The sequence below is a fragment of the Lampetra planeri genome, chromosome 4 (assembly GCF_965212315.1).
Source record: "Lampetra planeri chromosome 4, kcLamPlan1.2.h2, whole genome shotgun sequence".
Taxonomy (NCBI): domain Eukaryota; kingdom Metazoa; phylum Chordata; class Hyperoartia; order Petromyzontiformes; family Petromyzontidae; genus Lampetra; species Lampetra planeri.
The window spans coordinates 225,600-250,513 of record NC_136110.1 but is presented as its reverse complement, the minus strand read 5'-3'; the positions used below and the strand labels follow the sequence as shown (position 1 = coordinate 250,513).

Genomic DNA, 24,914 nt, shown 5'->3' with positions numbered 1-24,914 from the left:
CATGCGTCGTTTCTGTAATCATTGTTGCATTTTGAGTGCTAAGATTACATATATACACAGACACAGTGTGAAAGCTAACGTGTATTTATTTGTTTTGTAAATATAAATACTTTAAAGGTGCGAGTCGGTGTAACTGTATCTGACATACAGAGCTGGGTGAGTGACCGGCGTGAATTCTCATGATGTTCTAAATGAAATATTTTTTTTAAAACATTTCACCAGGTAAGGCCCACTGAGCTACAAATGATATGTCAACGAAGTGGCTTATGATATGTAAGTGTATAGCAGTGGTGTTGAGTCTCGAGGGGCGAGGGCGCCTCGTGGGTGATGAGAATCCTCGCGGTGTTGGAGACGCGCGAGGGCGCGGAGTGGATTCTTTGCTCTTCGCGCTAAACACACAAACACACACCACACGCATTGGTGAACCAAGTGCATCGCCTCCCGTGGAGTGTGAGGCTACAGCCGATAGAAAGCTAGCGAGACCACACGTGTACACACACACACACACGTGTACACACACACACACACGTGTACACCCACACACACACGTGTACACACACACACGTGTACACACACACACGTGTACACACACACACACGTGTACACACACACACATGTAATGTGCGCCAGAGCGGTGGAGCACTGGCTAGCGAGCTGGTGCTGTGTACCCGGTGCACGGAGTTCAACTCCCCGCCACTGATGGCGACATCCGTGGTGAGTGCGATGAAAAGCGGCCCTGCTGGGCACCCACCTGGTGGAGTTTGGTCAAAACCCTCCCTGCCGCGAGCCACGCGGCGTGGGGAGCCCTCCATGCAGCAGTGGATTGGGGGACTGTGACGCCCGACTACTGCACGCACGTGTGTTTGTGGGTGTACGCGCACGTACACACCAGTACACACACACTCTGGATGTGTGTGTGTACGTGTGTGTGATGGCACTACAAGGCAGGTTATTGTGACAAACTGTCAGCTTTACATAAACCCGTTTGGCGTTCCGTCATGTTAATAGCGCAGACACACACACATATATATATACACACACACGCCGATATATCTATATACGAAGGCAAAGGTCCCCCCTATTATCGCCTTACCAGACTCTAGGGACAAGTGCTGATAGCGAGTACCTATGAAGGCCGGCACGGCACACGAGGGGGTTGGTGGCCAACACCACGACCGGCTGCCATGTCTCTCTAGTGGCGATGTTTACACATCGCGCCAGGTACTCATTTGAGGCTGAGTCGACCTAGGAGAGGCCCAGAACGGGTTCAGATACTTGTCACGGGGTCTCCGTGCGTCGCGAATCGAACTCGGTTCGGAGGTGCTTAGCGCGCTAACCGCTGCACTACCGCTACACAGACACACAGACACACACACAGACACACACAGACACCCAGACACACAGACACCCAGACACACAGACCCACACATACACACAGACACACACAGACACCCAGACACACAGACACCCAAACACAGACACACACAGACACACAGACACACACATACACACGCACACATACACACAGACAAAGATAAAAGATCTTTGTCTGTGTGTGAAGCGCTACCAACCAGTCGTGGGCCTCCCCTAGGTCGACTCAGCCTCAAATGAGTACCTGGTGTGGTACGTTCACGTTGCCACTAGGGAGACAAAGGCGGTAGGGCGTGATACTGGCCACCCACCTCCGTCGTGTGCCGTGCCGGCCCTCATAGCTACTCGCTATCAGCACTAGCCCCAGGTGTATGATCAGGATATACGGGGATCTTTGTATTTGTTATGACTGTATGTTCTCCCCCAATAACAACATACAATCTACACATAATGTAACGGGCGTTGGCCAACACATCCCAATGCTGAAAACTTAACTGCAAAACGTCACACGCAGCAGCAGCAGCATCGCCTCCCTCCTGTGGGAACGTGGCAGAACCCTCCCCAATGATAATACGTCTTGGGACTCAGGGAGGCTTTCCTGGATGAACAATCGCGATTCTACGACACGGGTGTGATCCCATTGATAGCCGAATGGACTTCGCAAAGGAGATGCAAATACAAAGGATGTACAAATAATCACAGGAATGTGTATACTGCATTGCACACGTGATTTGTAAACCATCGGCAGTAAACCGGTAAATGTCTTCAGAATCGATGGTCAGGAGCCGATTGTCGTGTCCAGGGCACCGATCGGGACGAGACTTCGTGCCCGCGATTCGGAGTTGCGTTTATTGCGCTCGGTGTTTCTCCATGGGCGGCAAATCGGTAACCGGTTTTTCTCACCGGTATTTAATGCGAATACCGGTAATGCAAAAAGACAGTTGTAACCACACCACTAATTGAACACTGGGTTTATTTTTCATCGTCAACCATAATTCAGTGCTGAATTGATCAAACTCGATCCGTCGCATGGGTGTCCTCGTGGAGCCATCAGCCACAATGCGACGTCGCCCGGCCAATGCGCAGCACACCTCGCTAAGTGGAGAAGTAGAGACACAAGGGGCAGACAGAATCTCACATTGACATCGAAAACAATCCACAGACTGTAGCCACGTACGCCAGACCATGGCCACACGGTAACCCACTGAGGACTGCGCTCCTGCGACGAAGCGACACGAACTCTGTGCAGAAGGATTCTCGCGGTGGCCACGAGCAGACCTCGACATCGGTGCTGAGCTCGTGACCCACACTGCCGTGCGCAGGGATAGAAGAGCCACATGCAGGCAGACTCACGCACACAGCACGCACATGCAGGCAGACACACACACACACAGCACGCACATACACATGCAGGCAGACTCACGCACACAGCACGCACATGCAGGCAGACACACACACACACAGCACGCACATACACATGCAGGCAGACTCACGCACACAGCACGCACATGCAGGCAGACACACACACACACAGCACGCACATACACATGCAGGCAGACTCACGCACACAGCACGCACATACACATGCAGGCAGACTCACACACACAGCACGCACATACACATGCAGGCAGACACACACACAGCACGCACATACACATGCAGGCAGACTCACGCACACAGCACGCACATGCAGGCAGACACACACACACAGCACGCACATACACATGCAGGCAGACACACACACAGCACGCACATACACATGCAGGCAGACACACACAGCACGCACATGCAGGCAGACACACACACACACAGCACGCACATACACATGCAGGCAGACTCACGCACACAGCACGCACATGCAGGCAGACACACACACACACAGCACGCACATACACATGCAGGCAGACACACACACAGCACGCACATACACATGCAGGCAGACTCACGCACACAGCACGCACATGCAGGCAGACACACACACACACAGCACGCACATACACATGCAGGCAGACACACACACAGCACGCACATACACATGCAGGCAGACACACACACACAGCACGCACATACACATGCAGGCAGACTCACGCACACAGCACGCACATGCAGGCAGACACACACACACAGCACGCACATACACATGCAGGCAGACACACACAGCACGCACATACACATGCAGGCAGACACACACACAGCACGCACATACACATGCAGGCAGACTCACGCACACAGCACGCACATGCAGGCAGACACACACACAGCACGCACATACACATGCAGGCAGACTCCCGCACACAGCACGCACATGCAGGCAGACACACACACAGCACGCACATACACATGCAGGCAGACTCACGCACACAGCACGCACATGCAGGCAGACACACACACAGTCTGCCTGCACGCACACACGCATGCAGGCAGACACACGCTCACGCACACAGCACGCACAGGCAGGCAAGCACACACGCAGGCGGGCTCGCAGGCAGGGAGCACGCACACACGTCCGCAGCACGCACGCAGGCACGTGTCCACACAAAGCAGCTATTATCTAGGAAAATAAACAACTCGGTGAGATTATTTATCTTCCAGCAAAACCAGTTAACGACGTCGTTACGAGCGTGCAAGGTAATTACCCCGCGGCGCCTCGCTGTGTAACCAAGAGGGACTATGTCAATGTGTCTGTGTGAAGTATCTGTGTTCTGCCCCTGTTCTGCACGGGTTTATTCCAGGTTCTCCGGTCTAAACAAATGAACGCACACACAATGTAAGTGGCTTTGTCCAAAAACATCCCGAAAATCGTAGCCAAAGCATCTTATACCACGAGCACCATACATCCACGCCACCATCGTCTTTCACCTCGGTCAGATCCGGCAAATGCTGCACGGGAGACACACAGCGGCCTTCACGAGCTGCCCTGCACCGTCTCCCACCATCCTTATAAAGGGAGGATCGCAGAGCGTGGATGCTGCCGCCTTCCCGCTCGTCTGTGGTTCCTCCTCCTCCCGTGACGGCACGTTACGAGTTGACAGCATCACTATTCATATCACTAACTGCTCTTAGACTCACGTGGAGTTCCATAGAATCATAGAGACCCATGGACTCACACAGACCTACATTCCATCTTTATAGAGGATGCAATGCAGTGTACAGATATATAATTGCGTAACGTTTTCATGGGGAAAGTATGTTAAAGACTGAAATCGCATGATACATAAATAAAATATTATGTTGATATCAGTTAAGATAATTTGTTGTGTTTTGAAAAGTAACCATAGTTATAGGACGGCGTTAACACATCACTTGGGTGTTAACACCGCACTTTACATAAACACAGCAATTTCAACACAACCACAGCAACTTTAACACAACAACTTTAGCACAACACACAGAATCTGCAATACAAAATACACCAACTGGAACACAAACATCCACCCGAAACACGCCTCCGATTAGCACGGTTGGCTACGTACGGCGCGAAAGAAGTTCAACAGGACAAATAAACCACGGCCACAGCTAACATTCTTTATTGTTACTTCGTAAAAACATTGACAACTTAGCAGCCCAACGCACATGATTGTTATCTTACCCCCCCCCCCGACTACCGCCTCTGTCCTCCCAGCAGCAGCATACATAAGAACGCGTCTCATGTGCGACCCTCTCCTTCCTATTATGTCGCATATGTGTGTTGAACTTCCTTCGCACCGTACGTAGCCAACTGCGCTGATCGGACGTGCGGGGAAGGACAACAAACTAAACAAAACAAAGCAGTTCTCAAGAAATCACCCGCGACTCTCGGCGCACTCCCCACGAGTCCTCGTGGGACGGCACCCGATCATCGCGCGTCAAGTTCGATCGGCAATCCGCGGGTCACCTGCGAGTTGACCCCGCGGGTGACGGAGTCCGCGAGCCGCACGTCACCGCGGATAAGAGGAGCTCGTCCCGACACTGGCTCACGACTACAGCCGGGAGCCGGCCGGTGGGGGCGGGTCGCGTTGTGGTGGGGGGAAGTGTGGGCACTCCCCGCCGGTCACAACACGCCGAGGCCAGCGGTGAAGAGTAGGCCAAGGTACCCCGAGTCGAGAGAGGAGCTCCGGAGGGGAGGCCCGCGGGCTTCCTGAGCGCCGCCGTCGCCTGGCGACCGCCATCAAAGCCGAGCGCCCTCGAAATCTGTTGCCATGGCGACCCGGGCAGAGGCAGCGGCTCCCGTCGCGCCGCACGCCCCGGCAACAGCCGCGCCACGCGCCGAGCGGCCCGCGCCCTCAACAGAAACACACAACCAGCAACAACGACGACGACGACCACACAGACACAGAGACACAGAGACTCGAGAGAGAGAGATTCACGAGTTCCGCGCACTGTAAAGCGTCCCCGTCGTGTCCGTGAGGCCGCTCGCGGTCGGAGTCGCCCCAGCGCCGCGGTTGCTAAGGGCCCGACTCTCGCGACTCGACCCGAGCCATGTCCGACTCGGAGGAGGAGGCGCAGCAGGACAAGCAGCTCAAGATCGTCATCTTGGGAGACGGCGCCTCTGGAAAGGTGAAGTATGACCCCCCCCCCCCCCCCACGGCTCTCACTCGCCACTCGATCCTGACCGAGGGAACGCCTTCCCCGGGCTCTTACGGGATAGGCTCTCCTAGGATAGAAGGCTTCCCGGGGAGGGTGCGAGTCGCCCGGCGAATAATCTAGCCGAGCGCTCCCAAGTGCGCTACGGCCTACGCGTGGTCAAATGTGTTTGTTTGTTGTATCATTAATGTTAGCTTTGTGACGAATTAATATACTGCAGATATCGTGGTAATAGATGAGCTTGAGGTGAATACGACGATTGTATTCGCTTCACAGAGTCAATTACAAAATCGCGACACTTTGCTACGTATGGTTGAGTCTGTGCGTTCGCAGCCCTTCACAGGCGGACTTTAACGCTCATCATCATCATCACTCTTATTGAACTTAACACCAAACTATCATCAGCCATGGCCAATGCACTGCTGGATGAAGGCCTCCCACAGACGCTGCCTCTCACGATCCTGCGACTTAACAATCCAACCAGCAGCTGCGCACGATCTGAGTTCTTCGTTCCATCTCCTCGCAAGGACCACCATCGTGAATCTAACACCGTGGTGAAGTATGGCTAAACAACTGCCGCCCCCATGCTGGATGCACCTAAGCAACCAATGTGTCAACAAACAATACTTAGTGTTTGCTCGTGCACCGCTGCCAACGCGGTATCACCAATACATGTGTTTAAGTATCCGTTATGTAAGTCTCGTGGGTGTAGCTCACTACAGTAGGATACGGGATGAGAGTACAGTATAATCAAGGGCTCATATCGGAGCAGAAATTCACATTTGTCAATAACATCGTGGCCCGAACAGTAAATTCACAGGACGCGACGTTTCGGGCAATTGCCCTTCATGGTCAAAATTAAAATGACGAGAAACCCTATTATAACAGAGTAATTGTGCAGGCCGCAAAACCAGAAGTCCCAAACAACACATAAATATGTAAGGAATATTTTGCACAGAAGCAGTGTGCTGTCTGTGTGTTGGTTGAACCTCACGGCCCTTCAGAGTGCAGACACGTGCAACGAAGAAAGGTTGTTGCCCGCGTGTGTTGAGTTGTTTTTTTAATGACTGGCCTTGTGCGCATGCAGCACTGCCAGCGCAGTATCGCAGCAACGTGTTTAATTTATCATAGCAGACACTCGTCTATTCTTGTTCATGATGGCTGTGTGTCCAGGAGCTCGATGCCAATGTGGAGGTGTGCGTGCCACGACGAGAGGGATTCAGCAGAGAGAGAGTTCGTGTCGTTTTGCTGTTCCTCCTCCGTTGAAGGAGCGCAGACGAAAGTGGTTTACTATGTGGTCCATAGTCTGGCTTGCATGGCCACAATCGCACTCCTGTGGTTTGTCTTTAACATAGCAGAACATGATATGCATAAATGTGCTTGATGGCGACACGACCAGTGGTAGTGCGTTCACTGCTTGTTGCAGAGGTTCGCAGTTCGAATCCGACAGGCAGCCCTGGTTATCACTGTGGCGGTGTATTAACAATGACATAATATTCACCGTCTGCTTCCCAGCGGACGTTAAACATCCAGTGAAGTCATTTGAAGAGAGGAGACCGTTACGTGTCCGCGCCACGGTCCAAATTTGCCAAATTAGAAAAATGACATCGCAAATAACTGAATTGGGCTCAGCAACATCGCCCCCTACTGTGAAACTACTGCAGACTGTGCCTGTGCAACACAGCGCCTTTGTGATAGCATTGTGCTATGAGAATACTGCGAATGTCAAATGTATACAATAATAATTTGTTCACAGTCTAAAGCACTAATGTTGCCTTCTGGGCTCAGATAAAAGTTTCAGGCACTGTTATATAAACAGGAGCCGCTTTATAATAGAAATCCGAGGCACAAAGGAGTTGGAATAGAGACATTGGGGATTGTTGCCTCAGCACTGCAGATATTGTGTCAGAATAAAAGTCCCACATGAAAAGTTGAGTGAAAAAATTTAAGTGAATTTCCCCTTGCGTCCCATCTCAGTCACTATACCCTAAAGTAAGGCAATCTTTCACTTAAGCTGTTTTATACAACTGTCCAAGGCTTTTGGGGTCCAATAATATTGAAAGCAGCGTTGCGGAGTTACACAAGACCTTGGGTGTGTGGCCAGATTCATACCACACCACGAGTAAAGCTGTGGAGTTGATGGTGTGAAGTTGGTGAAGTTAATGTGTGTGATGTTGATGGTATTCATTTGATGTTCTGAAGTTGATGGCATGAAGTTGAGTGTGAATATGTCACTGTGAAGTTGATGTTATGAAGCTGACTATCTGAAGCAGATAGTGTGCAGCTGATTAGACAGCCAAAGCTCCCATCAGCCACCCCACCCACGAGCACCCCCTCCACCGCCACCGTTCGCCCGTCAGCAAAGCCTAATTGAGTTCTGGGTGAGTAGCTCTAACGAGGAGGGACTTTGTAGTTTCTCGGTTGTGGCTTAATTGGCACTGGCGATGAGTGGCGGCGGTGGCGGTAGGGAACCCTGCTGCCCAGCTGTGCCAAACCACATGTGAAGAGACGCAGTTATTGATCTTGATCCACTTTGCGTACGATCAAATGAAATCGGGAGCAATTCACTTAAGCGCACGACGGTTACTGGAATTAAGGGTGGAATTTGACTGAAGATGAGCTCTGGGATTGAGCTGCAGTGTCCCTGGCAGGTGCAGACGGAAACGTGTTTAATAAAACTCGGACAGAGTAAATTTTGCGCATGAATTAAACACAGGTAAAGGTGCAACCCTGAAATTGCCTGCTCTTGTCACTGCTGGCAGTAGCGCCTCCACTAGTGGGAGCTCTAGAGAGCGCCCTTTAGAAGAGGTTATTAGTCCTTGGCTTCTAAGCTGGCCAACACGTCTCGGGAAAGGTGGGAGTACCCACACTTTGCCCCACCCCACGCGCCCTGCCGAGCAGAGACGAACCGCAGTGGTACTCGGACTTTGTGCCACTGGGTGGACAGAGGCGGTGGCGAAGGATTTACGAATTTTCCCGCATTGGTTCAATTGGCACGCTGGGAGGTGGAGGGATGAGGTGTAGTGAAACGGCATCAGATTTGAATGTGTTGTGGTATTTTTATTTTTAGTAAGTGCTGTTAGCGACTACCTATTCGGGTCACCACGGCACACGGGGGGCGGGGGGGGTTGGCAACCACACGCCCAGCCGCTTTTGTCTCCCCAATGCTGATGTTTATACACTGTGCCAGCTACTGATTTAAGGCTGAGTCGACTAAGGGGAGGCCCTGGAGCATCACTCATGTTGACCGTGAGGCGAAATTGAACTTCGGGTCGCCGGGTTCCCAGTGCGGTGCGCTAACCGGGTCGCCGGGTTCCCAGTGCGGTGCGCTAACCACTGCGCCACCGCTCCCCCCCACCGTGCACTCGCAGACGTCTCTGGCGACGCGCTTCGCCCAGGAGGCGTTTGGCAAGCAGTACAAGCAGACGGTGGGGCTCGACTTCTTCCTGAAGCGCATCACCCTGCCTGGTGAGGCCAGGACCCTGCCCTGCACCACACGCCGCCAACGCCACCCCGACCCTCTTGCTGGGCGTCTCCGTCTAAACTCGCGGGCGTCGTGGACACGGCGCACACACCGCGGCGGCCTGCCAGGTGCGGCCAGTGCCGTGCCGTGCGTGGCCGGTGGTCTCGGTGGTCTCGGTGGGGAGGAGGGCTGGGGTGGGGGAGGAGGTTCTGTAATTGGAACGTAACAGCATACAATGGCAGCACTGTTCTGTTTTACCGCGCGCAACAATGGGTGAGCGTGAAAGATACAGAGCCAAACACTTGGCGCGGGCTGAGTGAAGGAGGTGGGAGTTGAGGTGGTAGGAGTAGGGCTTGAGCTTGGTGGTGGTGGTGGGGGGGGAGGTTTGTTTTGGTTTGTTTAATATTGTAAGAAAATATTTCTTTAGTGCCTGAAGTGGACAGGTGCTTCACAATGCGGCCGCGAGAGAGGGAGAGAGAGACGCACAAAACGCGATATTTGCCAGGGCATTCCGTGCGTCGAGTGCCGTCTGTAACAATGCTTACGATCGCAAGTGGATTACGATTGCAATCGTGAAACTGATACTCGCACACGCACCCGCTCGCTCACGCTGCCTGAAGGGCACAAGGCAGTCGGAGAATACCCTGCAGGGCCGCGGGGGGCGGCGCAGCGGTGACACGCGGGCCGCCTCCCAGCACGAAGAACCAGGGTTCGACTCCCGACTCGGACGCCCCTCCCTTTGGGGAGTTTGCATGTTCTCCTCCTCTTCTGCAAGTGCGAGTGAGTGTATGTGTGTGCCGTGTCAGCCTCTAAAAGGCGCTCGCCAACAGCACTTGCCCCAACAGTCTTGTTAAGGCTATACAGGGGACCTTTGACTTTGTGTTTTGCAGACCTAATCTCCCAGTCGATTCACAGTTGGGGTAGATGCTGCTCTGTGTAATTCCCATTCAGTAATTTGCAGGTCATTTTCACATTTGGACCGCGAAGCCAGCCACACAATGGCCTGCTCTTGAGCCTTTTGGCGTCATCTGGTCCAACCCATATGAGACTAGGCTCTAAGGAAAGCTGTCTCGGGTGTGGACCAATCAACTTCAAGGACAGTGCACATTATCAGAGTTATGTTCTTTTGTTTGTATTATGACTGCAGGTATTGCGGTCTTTGCAAACATGACTCCTTGTAAAAAGGTGTCAGTTTTGTTGCCAGATAGAAGGGTAAAGAACCAATTATCGGCACGGGATGTTTAATATCCGCCGTGAATCAGACAGCGCATTGTATCTTACGGCCACCGAGTCAGTGTTGGTGAGGCGTGTGGAGGTTGTTGTAGGAAGTTTCAAGTTGATTTTGTGTGACCAGGGTGAGAACTCAAGGGACCGGCGTAGAGTCTCGTTTGCAAGAGTGACCTGGGTCACCAACACGACAGAATAAAAAAACAAAGTGTACAGCAATGCAGTACAGCAATAGGAACAAAAACACTGTCAAACGAGGAATACAATTTTTTGCAAAACATGAATCAAAGTTCAATCAACAGTAAATATGATATTTCCTGCAGTGCAAATCGACTCGGGAAGATCAGGTCCAGGTTCATCACTGCGCAAATCACAAAACATAGAAACATTAAACAGATATGGGTGACTTGTACTAACATATACACAAACAAGGATATATGATGTTAAAAGCAATTGCAAGTGAAGTAATTATAAATAATCGACAGCCTAGCATCAAGTTGTGATTGAGGTGGGAGAGGAATCCACGACATTCATGAAGCAGAGGAAGTTCCTCGACAGCAGTGTCCCTCGCCCTTCCCACCGGCCTCGGCAGCAAGCAACTCACCTGTAACTAGGCGACGCAGATTCCCCCGATCGCCTTAACAGGCTGTGAGTGCTGTTAGCGAGCACAAAGGGGTGTCCTGGGCAGCGCCACGCCCGGTCGCCTTTGTCTCCCCAATGCCGATGCTTGCATACCACAACAGGCACTTATTTTAGACTGAGTCTACCTAGGGGAAGGCCCAGGACTGGTTCAGATATTTGCCATTGCAGTGTGCTAACCACCGCACCACCGCTCCCCACACATATACAGACACATGGTAACCTTCAATCAACAGTGCAGATTTGAGAGAAGCCTTTTTGTCAGAACTCAATGGAGGAGAAGGTGGTGGTGGCAGAGGAGAAGAAGAAGGCGGAGGTCGAGGAGAGGGAGAATGAGGTAGACGATGAGGGAGACTCAGAAAGGAGGAAGATGAGGAGGTTGATGATGAAGGGGAGGAGGTAGAGAAGGAGGCAGTGCTGTAAACATGTTTGCTAAAGGAACACCTCCGAATGTATTTCCCATGAATTTAATCGCGTGCTCATCTGTAGCGGGTTCCACTCAGATGGAGATGCTCAGCGAAGCGGCCAGGCAGGAATGTAAACTCAGCGCCTTGCCGTGCCGCTTCAGACGCATTCCACGGCGACAGGTCCCAGTGCGACGGCGCTCCTCATATCCGCCGGCAAGTTTGCGGCGCTAAAACGGCAAATCCCTTTATCTGAGAATTTCCGTGATAATTTCGTTAGCGAGATGGCGTTGTTTCTGATAGTCGCCCTCCTCCTCCACGCCGGGGCGTCTCGGGGCGCTTCAAGCACGAGAAGCGACTCACGTCGTCGCATCTCGTCTCCTAAATCAGATAGGGCACCCCCAGTGGCAGCTGTCCCTGTATGGCGTCATGTGAGTCGGTCACCAGCCTGCGAGCGGACATTAGTCTGCCAGCAGGGGGCAATGATTGCTACTGAGTGTGTAATCACAATTGAGTACTCTGCAATATAATTTGAGAAAGTTGATTTGTTTGAGTTCGATGGGAAAGTGCGAGGCTCAGTGGGGAGCGGCATTGCGTGGCACCCGGTGCCGTCACGCTCGTTGGGTCGGAGACGCATTCCACTGCTTCGTGATGCTAATGACTTTAAGATCTGAAAAATATTAGAAAATGTCCTGAGAAATCGCGCATCTGAAAATGTTTAATCCAATGTACATCCCTGGTAAACTCGGATAATCAAATTCATTTGCCGCAGTCCTGCGAGGCGACTTCATCCTAGCCATGAACACGTGCGGATAACAGTAACTGCTCCCAGTGGCAGACAACACAGATCATGGGGTGATTCTCCTTGCGGCACAATTCATCTCATTATCCACACTAAACCACGGACAATTTAGCTCCTGCGATGACCACTTCCACGAATTGTCATCATCAGCCATGGTCTATCCACTGCACACTTTTTGTTCCATCGTCTCTTTGTCGCTGTCCAGGTGTCCGATCCGTACGTCATAGCGAGCGACACAGACCCATTGAAAACCCACTTCTTCGAGCACTTTGCTGTGTTGCTTTTTATTTTCAAGTTCGGTTTTTCTGCAGCCGAATGCGGAAAATATTCCCACATTCCCAACGCGACTCCCATAACTCGTCAAAAGTGACGGACATCAAAGATGTTGTGGATTGAATAGAAGTTGCGCTTAACTTGAGTAGTGGAAAGGAGGATTTCACTGTGATGCGTGGAAGCACTGCTCCTTGCTCACACTTGTCTTCCCTTCGACTCCCACCCCTTTCTTGCCCCCCCCCAACCCCGCACCACCCTGGGCTCCCCTAGGGAACGTGAGCGTCACGCTGCAGGTGTGGGACATCGGGGGGCAGACTCTGGGGGGCAAGATGCTCGACAAGTACATCTACGGAGCGCACGTACGTACAGCAGAGACAAATATCCCCCGTGTAGCCTGAACGCACTGTTGGAGCGAGGGCTGTTAGCGAGCACCTATGAAGGCCAGCACCACGCTGTACCATGCCCGGCCGCCTTTGTCTCCCCAGTGCTGATGTGTACACACTTCACCAGGAACTCATTTAAGACTGAGTCCACCTAGGGGAGGCGCAGGACCAATTCAAATGTTTTCCACTATTATTGGTCGTGAGCAGGAATCGAACTCGGGTGGCCGGGTTCATTGCACAGCATGCTCACCACTACCACACCCATGTTGTACACATGTACACATGCGTGGGTACACATACGCACATATACACGTGCAAACACAGCTACACACACAAATGTACGCACAAACACCTAGATGTGCAAAGACAAAGAGACCCCGCCGCTGGGGTGAGTGATAGTCCTCTGCTGGTAGTTGTCATCGCGCGTGTGACTACGGGACGCGCCACGCGTCAACGTCCCGACACCTCCGCTGGCAGCGGTGTCGTGGCAGAGAGGGGGGCAGAGCACAGGGAGGGGGGTGGGGGCGTGCGTGTGCCAGAGTGTATGCGCGTGCGAGAGAGTGTGTCTTTGTTTGAGCATGTGAGCGAGAGAGCGCGTGTGTGTGAGCGTGTGTAGGTTTGCGTTTGATTGGGTGTGTGTTTGTTTCTGTGTGTGAGGAGCTTTGTGAGTGCGTGTGAGTGTGCGATTGAGAGTGAATGTGAGTCGGTGTTTGTGATTGTGTGAATAGGAGTGAATGTGAGAATAGGTGAGGGAGGGGTTGTGAGAGTGTCAGTGTGTCAGGGTGTAAGAGTGTGTAAGCGTGTGTAAGCATGTTTGTGTGGTGGGGAACGGTGGAAAAGTAGTTCAGCACATTGTGCTACAAAGCCAGCGGCCCGAGTTTGATTCCTGCTCTCACGGCCAACATTCATGACCAGTATTGAAATCGGTCCTGGGTCTTCCGTAGTTCAACAGCCTTAAATGAGTACTTGGTTTGGTGTGTAAACATCAACACTGGGAAGACAAAGGCGCCCTGGTGTGGTGTCGAACACCCACCCCCTCTCGTCTGCCACGCCAGCTTTCCAAGGTGCTCATTAAGAGCACTTGTCCCAACGGCCTGTTAAGGCTACATTGGGGGATCTTTGTCTTTGTGTGAGTGGTAACCGCGCAGCGACCCGGGTTTGGCGGTGGCAGACCAGAACGGGTTGTTGTATGCTGGCTGGGGCCCATGTGGGTGTGTGTGAGTAGGTGTGGAGGCGAGGGTGCGTGCATTTATGTGTGCAAGAGTATGTGTTTGAGAGAGTGTGTGCAAGAATGTGTATGCGAGTAAGTGTGTGTGTGTGCACGTATGAAAGGTGAGTTTGTGACAGGGTGCGTGTTTGAGTGTGTGCGCACACGTGAGCGTGTGCCAGTGTGTATGCGTATGTGTGAGTGTCTGAGTGTGTGCATAAACGAGTGTGTCTGTGCATAATGGCATAGTTATTCCCACTCTGCACTAAGAATCCATCCGCCTGGGTTAGATTCCCGAACCTGGATAACATCCAAACCTGCCCTGGGCCTCCCTTAGGCCAACCCAGCCCGAAATACTGACAGTGTAACATGTACGGCCCTTTTGTCTATCTCTTGAGGCCATGTGAGTCACGGGAATTATTTCATCATACTTCACCAGGCTGGTCAATGCGGGTCGGTGGAGTGTGTCGATGTCAGAATTTCGATGTGACGCCAGCATCCCCGTCGTTCCCTCGCTGACCATTGCAGCCGTCAGGGCGGCAGGGGGCTGGTAACACCCGCGCTTCACAGCAAGAGGGGCCTGGGTTCAATTCCTGACACAGGTGCCACTTTTTGAGTGGAGTTTGAATGTTTTCCTCCTGTTCTGCCGAGTGTGAATGCGTGAGTGAGTGTGTGGATTTTGTATGTTCTCCCCTTGTTCTGCATGGGTTTCCTCTGGATTCTCTGGTTTCCTCCTGTCGCAAAAAAATACACATATCCCATTGCTAAGAAGTTAACTGCTAAAAATAAAAAAATTGGGATCACACACAGCACACGGCAGCAACAACATCACCACCTAACTACGGAAGCTTGGCAGGACCCTCCTGAAAGTCCTGAGACTCGGTGAGACTTTCCAGGGTAAATCGCTACGAAACAACAACTTGAATAGTAATAACATTCGCCTGCCAACACGGCTGTGTCACAGGGCGTGCTGCTCGTGTACGACATCACCAACTACCAGAGCTTCGAGGACCTGGAGGACTGGCTGGGCATGGTGCGCAAGGTGAACGAGGAGGCTGAGCGGCAGCCTAACGTCGCCCTGGTCGCCAACAAGAGTGAGGACGCGGTCGCCTACCCGCAAGGGGCGGGAGGTTGGGGGGGATGGGGGGGCCTGGCTAGCCTGGGCTCCAGGGTCGCGTGTTTGTTATCAAGACCACGCTGGTGGAGGAGAGGGGGAGAGGAGAGAGGGACAGAAGGATGAGTGGAGAGAGGAGATGAGGGAAATGGAGATGAGAGAGGGCATGTGGAGTAGAGAGAGGGTGAGCGGATGTAGATCGAGGGGTTGCGTGGGAGTTGCGTTGGGTTTGCGTTGGGGTTTTGTGCGGGTTGGATTGGGATTGAGAGAGGGTTGCATTGGGGTCGGTCACATTGGGGTTGGTTGCGTGGGGTTACGCGGGATTGCGTGGGGTCACGTGAGAGTTGCGTGGGGTTCCGTGCCTCCTGTCAGAGCGTGCCATCTCCTGGGCCGTCTCCCAGGCCCCGCTGTGGCCACCGGCCGTGTGGCCCCTGGGCAGGAGCCGTGCCGCCTGACGGGCCTCGTTGGGCCGATGACCCCGTTGGCTTCTTGTCCCGACTTAGAACGGCGTGAGTGACGCTGCCGCCGTTGACTTGGTGCTCGGGTTGGGGAGCCGAGCGGACAGCTGGGAGCCCCGTGGTCGGGGAGGGGCAAGAGGGGGAGGAGGAGCTGGGGTGGGGGTGGCCCTTGCGTTGGCTCCAAACGCCCCCCCCCCCCCCACGAACGTGGCACCATGATAGTGACATTGGCTCACAGGATGCCAGACTCGCAGCATTCGTATCTGTTGCCTTGTGTTTTAATTAAATTCCTATGCACGTGTGTGTGTGTGTGAAGAACACCGGACGTGTGTAGGCAAGGGTTGGTGGATCACGTGGGGAGCGGTGACGCAGTGGTTAGTGCACTGTGCTACGGAACCCGCTGACTATAGTTCGATTTCCGCTCACGGCCTACATTGGTGACGAATCATCCGAGCTTCATGTATCCTTGAATGAGTACCTGGCGTGGTGTGTGAGCATTAGCACCTGGAAGACAAAGGCAGCAGGGCTGACGTGATGATAGCCACACCACCTCATTGTGTGCCATGTCGGCTTTAATAGGTGCTTGCTAACAGCACTGACCCCTGCAGTCTGTTAAGGAAATAGGGTGAATCTTTGTCCGTTGTGTTTGTGTATAAAGAGGATGGCAGAGCTCCCAGTAGTGACATGAGTTCTAATTCTGCTCAAGGTCAAGTTACTCCTATCTGTGTAGATCACCTCTGCACCATTGCTTCCCACATCCGTACACGCAGCACACACGCAGATTCCCAATGCAGCCTTGACGAGATGAGCGTTGTAGCGAGCGCCTGTGAAGGCCGGCACACGAGAGTGTGGCGTGGCCAACACCACGTCCAGCCAATCTTTGTCTCCTCTGCGCCGATGTCTATAGACCGCACCGGATACTTATTTAAGGCTGAGTTGACCTAGGGGAGGTCCCAATTCTAAGCGCGCATAAGAGGAGCATTACGCTCAGTCTCTGTCCAGTTGGAAACCGAGGGAAATGTCCCCACCTGCTCTACTGCCTTATGTGGGACACACAAAGGTGTGCAGGCGCGGTGCCGGCCACACTAGCTCCTCACGCCTCGTACCGGCCTCAACAGCTGCTCGCTAACAGCACTTACCACCACATCATATGTAGGCTACACAGGCGAGCTTTGTATTTGTGTGTGAGCGTGAATCGTGCGTAACAGTTTGGTAGTGGTGAGAGCTCTGCGCTATGAACCCAACCACGGCTCACGTCAGCGGCGATTATCTTAACCAACCCCGGTTTGGGAGTTTCACAAACGTCTTGGCGATCCACCAACCCTCACCTTACATAGTGCCCGGTTGCAGGTGTGCGGCATAGCCACCAGCGCCACCACAATCCCACGCCTCCCCAGGGGATCGGCCTCGCGGCGTGGCCGTGCTGGCCGTGCCAGGTGCAGGCTGGCGGGCGAGCCAGCAGCTACATTGTCCCGCACGCCGAGGTCGTGCCGCGTGTGGGGAGGGCGTGGGAAGCCGCGCGGAGGTCGCAACACCCCCAACGCCCTCGGATGTTCCACTCCTGCTCCTCCATCGTCACGGTCACTACCGCCCCCAACGCCACCGCTTAGTCATTTGCGGTGCTAATTTTCTAGAATTTGGCCATTTTTAGCCCACGGTGCCGGCACACGACGGCCCACTCATTTCAATTGACGTCACGGGATCTTTACTGGCCACCGTGAGAGAAATGGATGGCGCGTACATCGTGTTTTATGGTCAATAGGCACTGCAGTATTAATTAAGGCAGCCTGCCGGATTCGAACTGCGAACCTCTGCAATTGGGGCGGCGATGCGGTCCAACGGTGGTGCGCTCGCCGCTTATCGCAGAGGTTCTGCAGGCCGCCCTGGTTACTTTGGCAGTGTGTACTAACTGTACAGTGCAGCACTTTACAGTGGACAATTAGAGGTCCCGTGATGTTGTGAGCAAGAGCAGGTCATTGTGTCCCAGCATCACTGTTCAAGTTCGCCAGATTGTAAACTTACACCGCAAATCACTCAATTGGGATCGCACGCAAGGCAGCAACATCGCCCCCGACTGTGAAACTTCTGCAGACCACGTCGATGGCTCGCGCTATGAGCACGATAGCGCCTGCACCGAGTGAACACCTTAGTTACCGTCACGATCGTCTTCACTACCGCTGGGCCGTGTCACCGCCCCGGTTAGCGGGAGAGGTTGCCTCGTGGCCGACAGGGCTGTTAGCGGGCCGCGTCGGACGGAGCGTGGTGAGGCCGTGCCCAAGGGCCAGGCTCGACATCCCTTAATGAGATTTCTCAAATCCACGGCAGACAGACAGCGAGGGAGAGCGAGTTATGCACACAAGCTGTTCCATATGGATCGGAGATCAGGGGGAAAAATTCAACCGGAGAACATGGAAAACATGGAAAATGAGACGTGTGGTTATGATTGTTCACACGTTTGTCTGGCCAGACCCTCCCGAGATCTGTTCAAATAATGGCCACTGATGTTAGCCATGACCGGGAACTGAACTCAAGTGGCCAGGTGCATTTCTCAGTGAGATAACCTACTTGCGCAACTGCTGTCCCCACGATGCACTGTGATCTGACGCATTGGAGGCGAGGGTTGGTGCATCGCGCAAAGATTTGCGAAACTCCCAAACCAGCTTCAGTTAAAATAATCGCCACTGATGTTGGCCGTGAGGAGGAATTGAACTCAGGCTGCCGATGTCCTCATACAGTGCGCTAACCACTATATACAGTCCTCAACACGAAGATAAAAACACCCCCTATAGCCTTAACACACGATTGGGGCAAGTGCTATAAGCAAACACCTACTAAGGCCAGCACTTTGCACAAGGGGTTACTGCTCGCAGGAGCGGCTCGGAGGACAGGACTAGGTGCACCCAGCTCAGCTGTCAGGACAACGAGGAGTCAAGGAGAGGGAGGGGGGGGCCTTACAGCTCCTCTGAGCTGGGGCAGGCAAGGGAGGGGGGCCTGTTGGGGGTGGGGGGCTCTTCTCGCTTGGCGACGGCCCAGGAGGGCGTTGAGGATGTCTGTTTTGTGTCACGTGCACAGACGTGCGCACCTGTGGAGGCCTGGGACCACGGGGACTCATCCCGCCTGCCTTTGCAGCAGGGACGCTGTTTCCCCCGCGCAGCAGGAGTGGCGATTCCTTTGTAGTCTCAAACTAATGAGTGCTGTTTTGGCCGGGATTTGAGTCGCTAGGAAGGCAGAGATTATCTGTTTACTTTTAATATGGCAGCATCATTCTAGCAGATTATAGATTTTCGATCAAAACGCTGTCGACATCGTAACGCGTGCAGAGGAGTCCGCAGGCACGCGGGAGGCTGGCTAGGACCAGAGCCAACAAATGTCCAAGCTCTGTGGTTCTATATTGGGATGTTTGGGCAACTTTGTCGAAGAACAGCCGAGTAACGAGATGGAGATTAACCCACTTGCTGTACCTCTATCGTACTCTGAGCATAATCCAGAAGATTGTGACTTCGATGCCCACGAGCGGGGAGGGAGTCTTGAGGTCGTGTGCGTGATCCACCAACTCTCGCTGCCTCCAGACTTCCGGGTTCAGGCCACCAGCGCCTGCCCTTTGCTGCTGGTGGCTGGCTGATAAGTCATTGCCAGCGTACAGCCGCCCCGCAGAGGATGACATATCCAGTGGAGATTACAATACAGCAAGGAGGTCCCACGCCTGTGTTCATGGCAAAGAGGCGCATTGTCTGCTGATTTATCTTGTTGCGTTTGTTCTCGCCACCAAGCTACTGATGAGTTTGCGTTGTGTTGTAGAGAGGTTTGCGTAAACCAGGCACCCATATCAAACAGAGAGAGGGTCCTTGCCTACAAACATCTGGCAGTTCACCAGCGTTGGTTCAAGTCTGCCTGCTGATGAGACGATGGAAGTCGACGTATTTAACTTGTGTCGATAAAGGTCCACAGGTTTGCTTGCGTTGAACCAATGCTGCTGTAATTATTTACACCCAGAATGTAGGCCGAGTGGCTCATGGGATGCGTAAATAAATACTTTAATTTTTATATGCAGAGACTGATATGGGGGCGGATTTTCTGCTTGTTTCGTTATCTGTTTAATGCGTGAGTGTTCAACAACAGAACATTAAGGCTGTGCGTTGCTGTTCATAATATATTCACTGCCTACAATCACCCAGAATATTGCCAGATGTCTGATCTTGGGAGCTCAGCAGGGTTCAGTCTGGTGAGTACTAGGATGGGATACCAGGTGTTGTAGGCTTGAGCTCCGAGGTGGCTAGAGATTAGTACAGGACTAGATTATTGAATCCATCTGTACGGAGAATTGAATAGTTCCTTGTAAGCATGTTGCATTTTCTCAGGGTTCTTCAGTTTCCTCCCACACGAAGCTGATTCTTAGAGTGGAACTTATCATCCCAGTGTAGCAGCACCCTCCTGAAAAAGAAGCGTCTTGAGACTCGGTGAGGCTTTCTTGGGTAATTAGGTGATGAGGCTTTGAATGGTACAGCAGTCACGCATGCTACAGCGATGTCACTAGAATACTCTTAAAAGTACATTTAAAGTTATTTGCCTAAACTTCAAACGTGTGTTGGACAGAGCTTGGTATGTGTATCTAGGTATGTATATCTAGATATGTGTATCTAGGTATGTATCAGTGCATGAATATGTGACATGATAAGAGCTGTGGAGTTATTTATTTTGGTAATTAGTTAATGAGAGGGATTTCCAGTAAGGACTGGCGGCGCGTTGGGTGTGAATTCTCGACTGCTCGGTGGAGACGGCCACTGTAACCCAACCCACGCGCGCTCGCGCTCATTCCACACGCCCAGCTGTTAGCAAGCGACCGACATCGTCGACCGTTCGCTCGCCCACCCGCTTGCCCGCTTCATGGTTTCCCCGCCCGTTCGCTTGCCCGTTTGCTCGCCCCCCCATCCACTCGCCCCTCCACTCGCCCACCTGCCCGTTCCATCGCTCGTTCGCTCGCCCGCATGTGCCTTCGCCAGCTCATTCGCTCACCCGCTCGTTCACTCGCGTGCCCGTTCCCTCACCCGCTCACTTGCCCACCCGCCTGCCACTCGCTCACTCATTTACAAGCGCTGGGAGCCCATGTCGAGACACGTTTGTGGCACCCGTATTTTTTGCTTTCCGCTAAAGCGCTGAGCTAATTTAGCGGTGGTCATCGCGGCCCAATTAAGCGCAGCCTGGCCACTCGAGGCTTCGTGCCGAATGAAGGCCTCAACGGAATACCAGTCAGACGGTGGTCTCGGCAAACAGTGGCCATTTAGGGGGGACCCACGTCCCCCATAATGATGTGACTGACTGTAACTAACACCCGCACGCTCTCGTCTATACCACAGTACGCGGGATAGAGACGGACGGCTGAGCGGTAGAGTGAGTGGCTCACAATCGGAAGGTTGCGAGTTCACATCCTGGTTGGGGGAGCAGTTGAATTCAGCTCATTGTCCTTTCGGGGTCGATAAATTGAGTACCACTTTGTGGGGAAACCAATATTGCCTGTCCTATTCCATGTTCCGATGTCCCTGTCATATAAACATGGAATTTCCACCTCTGGCTCTGCAGAGTTGTATACAGGAGATGAGCACCAATGCCTCGATGCTCATTTGAGCTTCTGGTTAAATTGATTAAAACTTTGTTTTAATCAATTTAACCAGAAATTTAACCAGAAGCGTTTCTCTCAGAGGACCACCTTGGTCCCACGAGCCAAGTGAGCGTTTGTCAACATGGCGTGATTGGCCGATTGAGACGTGGACTCGTCAATTAACAACGCAGCGGAGCGCAGCGGCGGGCGTCACTGTCGCGCCGACACTGCGGCTGCCAATCCCCTGCGGCAAAACGTTACCTCCGTGCGGGTCACGATAACCGCCGTCCCCCCTCCCCTCGAGCATCGCGCGTGTAAGTCGAGCCGCACGCGTACGAAAAAAACAAACGAGAGAGGCGGCGTGGACAACATAATCACAATAACGAATAAAAACGACACCAGAATGGGACAATGGCGCCACGGGTTTGCGTTTGCGTCTTCCGTGCCGTGCCGAGTGCCGCACGCGCAGCGCAAACACGGCGAGCGGCCCGCCGCGGCAATTAGGAGGATCTCAAGTGAGGCTCAAGTGAGGCTCGCCAACAATGGAGGGTAAACTTTAATTACGTGCGCGGCACGAACGCGATCGCCGTAACACTTAGACAGGTGCTGCCCCCGCCGCCTCTCCTGTGGATGTGTCCCTCACCCCGGGGCGGGGAGAGGGAGCGGTCGCAACGGGACCTACGAGCGCACGGAAGCGATTCCCGACGGGCGCCTCTCAGCGTGCGGCTTGTAATGATCTGCCCTGTTCTGCTTTGGTTCCTCCGGCCCTCCTCCCATAGCTAAACAAGCACCATGCAATGTAGCCGGCATTGGCCAAGCCACGTCCTGTTAATGATGAAAAATTCCCTGCAAATTACACAATTGAGATGACACACAGCAGCAACTTCACACTCGATAGCAAATATTTGGCAGGGCCCTCCTGAACAAGAGTGTTGAGACTCAGTGAGGCTCTCCTCGGTGACTACTCGCAACAAGAGTAATCATTGAGAGGACGAGTCACGATCAACAAGACGGTGCTGGTCACAATGAGCCCTACAAAATAAAGACAAAGATCTCCCTATAGCCTGTACAGACTGGAGGGACAAGTGCTGTTGTCCATCACTTATTAAGGTCAGCACGGCGCACCTAGAACAGTGCAGCGTGGCCAGCACCAAGCCCGGCCACCTTCATCTCCCCATTACTCATGTTCACAATCCGCACCTGGTACTCATTTAAGGCTGAGTCGACCTAGGGGAGCCTCTGGACGGATTCAGATATAATGCTGGCCATGAACGGGAATTAAGCTCGGGTCGCCAGTTGCACAGCGCAGTGTGCTAGCCTTTGTGCCACCGCCCCCCCCCCCCCCCATTGGTTTCCCAGGTCCCGTCGTGTCCCCGGCGGTGGTACCGGCCAGGCGTCATTATGGCCACATTGGGGCCATCCAACTCCATTATTCCTTAAGCCATTGGTCCCAAAATGTTATTGTTCGGTACCACCCAGGGGGACAAATGCTATCAGTGATTTTCTTGAAGCATTCAACCTCCAGGTGACGAATATGTACGATAGCAAAGTCGGCGTAATAGCTGTTTGTAAAATAAACACGTCAATTAATTAGGGTATCGTGGTATGTTTAATATAGAATTTCGGTTTGGAAAATACAAGCTTTTTGCTCACAGTGAGCGACACTGCCCGTGGTGGACACTGCCCGTGGTGGACACTGCCCGTGGTGGACACTGCCCGTGGTGGATAGCAACAGCATCCTACCGCCTGTGCTACAACCCCGGGCAGGCGTCTCCATGGCCATGCGTTTGTAGACGATTAATTGGGACGGCACGCGGCATTTTCCCGTAAACTTCGCGCCGCCGCCGCCACCCATCATTTCCCGTCCTCTCCTCTCTCCCTACCACCCCCCCCCCCCCTTCGAGTCCCTGACACTCTCCAGAATCCCACCCATCCCCAGGGGGCGGAGGGGGGGGTGCTGTAAGGGGGCCGCGCGGGGTCACGTCGGGATGGGGGAGTTTGCTTCCTCCACTCCCTCCCGTCCTCCCACCACCGACCACGCCGAGGCGTTAACTCTCCCTGGAAGGTTTTCTGGGAAAGCGGCCGTTGCGGTGCTGGTGGTGAAACAACCAGTGGTGGTAATGGTGGTGGAGGAGAGAGTTTGAGAGGTGGATGGTGGTGGTGGTGCTGATGGTGGTGGTGCTGATGGTGGTGGTGCGTGTTACGGTGGTGGTGGTGGTGGTGTCGGGATATTGGTGATTGTGATGGGGGTTATGGTGGTGCTGATAGTGTGGAATTTGGTGGTGCTGGTAGGAATGGTAGTGGTTGGTGGTGGAGTCGAGACAGGAAGAGGAGGTGGGTTGTGTTTGTGCAATACGGATCGGGCGATGACGCGATCAAAGGGACGACAACGACGATGACGATGATGACAGCGGTGGTGAGATCCCGGCTCGTGTGCCGCCGCCGGTGAGAGACGGGTGGCCTTGGGGAGCCGGAGTTTCGCGGCACGATTGCCGATTTAGAGCGCGTCCACTTAGGCCCGGCGCCCTGCTCATCGTCACAGCGAGAGGGCGCGCAGAGCCGTGGCTTTAGCTCCGTTTAGCGTCACCTCCACTTAGCGTCTCGCCACCGCGCTCTCCCTCGCTCTCCCTCGCTCTCCCTCGCTCTCTCCAGCTCGTTTATTTATATTCCCCCCTCCCACTCTCTCTCCATCTGAATTGCCGCCGTGCTAATTTGGTAGCGGGCCAAGTTGAAATATTTGTTTTATTTCAACGCCTCAATCGTTCACGACTTAATCATCATCATCGCAGAAAGAGTAACAATATCGTTTATACGAACGTGAGACCTTGCAACGAGAGTAAAATATTAAATGTATGAGAAGGATTATCGCTCCGTTCATTCTCAATCTGCTGCTAACGAGAGGGAGTTGTTTCTGCCGCCCTCCTCCTCACGCCGGGGTGCCTCGGAGCGCTCTTTAAACGTGACGAGCGTCTTACATTGTCGCATCTAATCTCCAACATCACAAAGAGCACCCCCAGTGGTAGCTGCCCCTGTGCGGCATAAGGTGAGTCAACAATCCCAGTTGGGTCGTGTGCGGTGTAATGGGACCGTGCAGTTACTCACTCTGAGCACAGTGGACGGCGCACAGTATTTTACAGTTAACACCACCACAGTAATAACTAGGGCGGCCTGCCGGATATGAACCTCGAAACCTCTGCATCGAGCGTCGAGCGCGCTCCGGCCGGGACATCGGGACGCCCCACCACCCCCGTGCCACCTCGTCGTCGTCACATCGCACCTCACGTGCGGCGCGTCGGTGCGTGATCCACCAACCCTCAAACCCCCCCCCCCACCTTCCTCTTCATCCCTGTCCAGACACGCGCCCCAAATAGTACAGGTGTGGGTACTTGTTGGGGTGATCCCTTAAAGCACCTT

At 53.4% G+C, this 24,914-nt stretch overlaps 1 protein-coding gene across 2 annotated transcripts in view; it reads left to right on the top strand.

Moving 5' to 3' along the window:
• The first annotated feature begins 5,458 nt into the window (after positions 1 to 5,458).
• The window catches only part of LOC144717504 (ras-related protein Rab-28-like), a 31,708-nt gene continuing 12,252 nt past the window's right edge, over positions 5,459 to 24,914 (top strand). The window contains exons 1-4 of one of the 2 annotated variants that reach the window (XM_078592888.1): positions 5,459 to 5,907; positions 9,306 to 9,402; positions 13,013 to 13,101; positions 15,297 to 15,426. In XM_078592888.1, coding sequence (XP_078449014.1) covers positions 5,830 to 5,907; positions 9,306 to 9,402; positions 13,013 to 13,101; positions 15,297 to 15,426 — 394 coding nt within the window. In that variant the 5' untranslated portion in view covers positions 5,459 to 5,829. The remainder of the gene's footprint in view (positions 5,908 to 9,305; positions 9,403 to 13,012; positions 13,102 to 15,296; positions 15,427 to 24,914) is intronic. The other variant, XM_078592889.1, reaches the window with a different exon arrangement.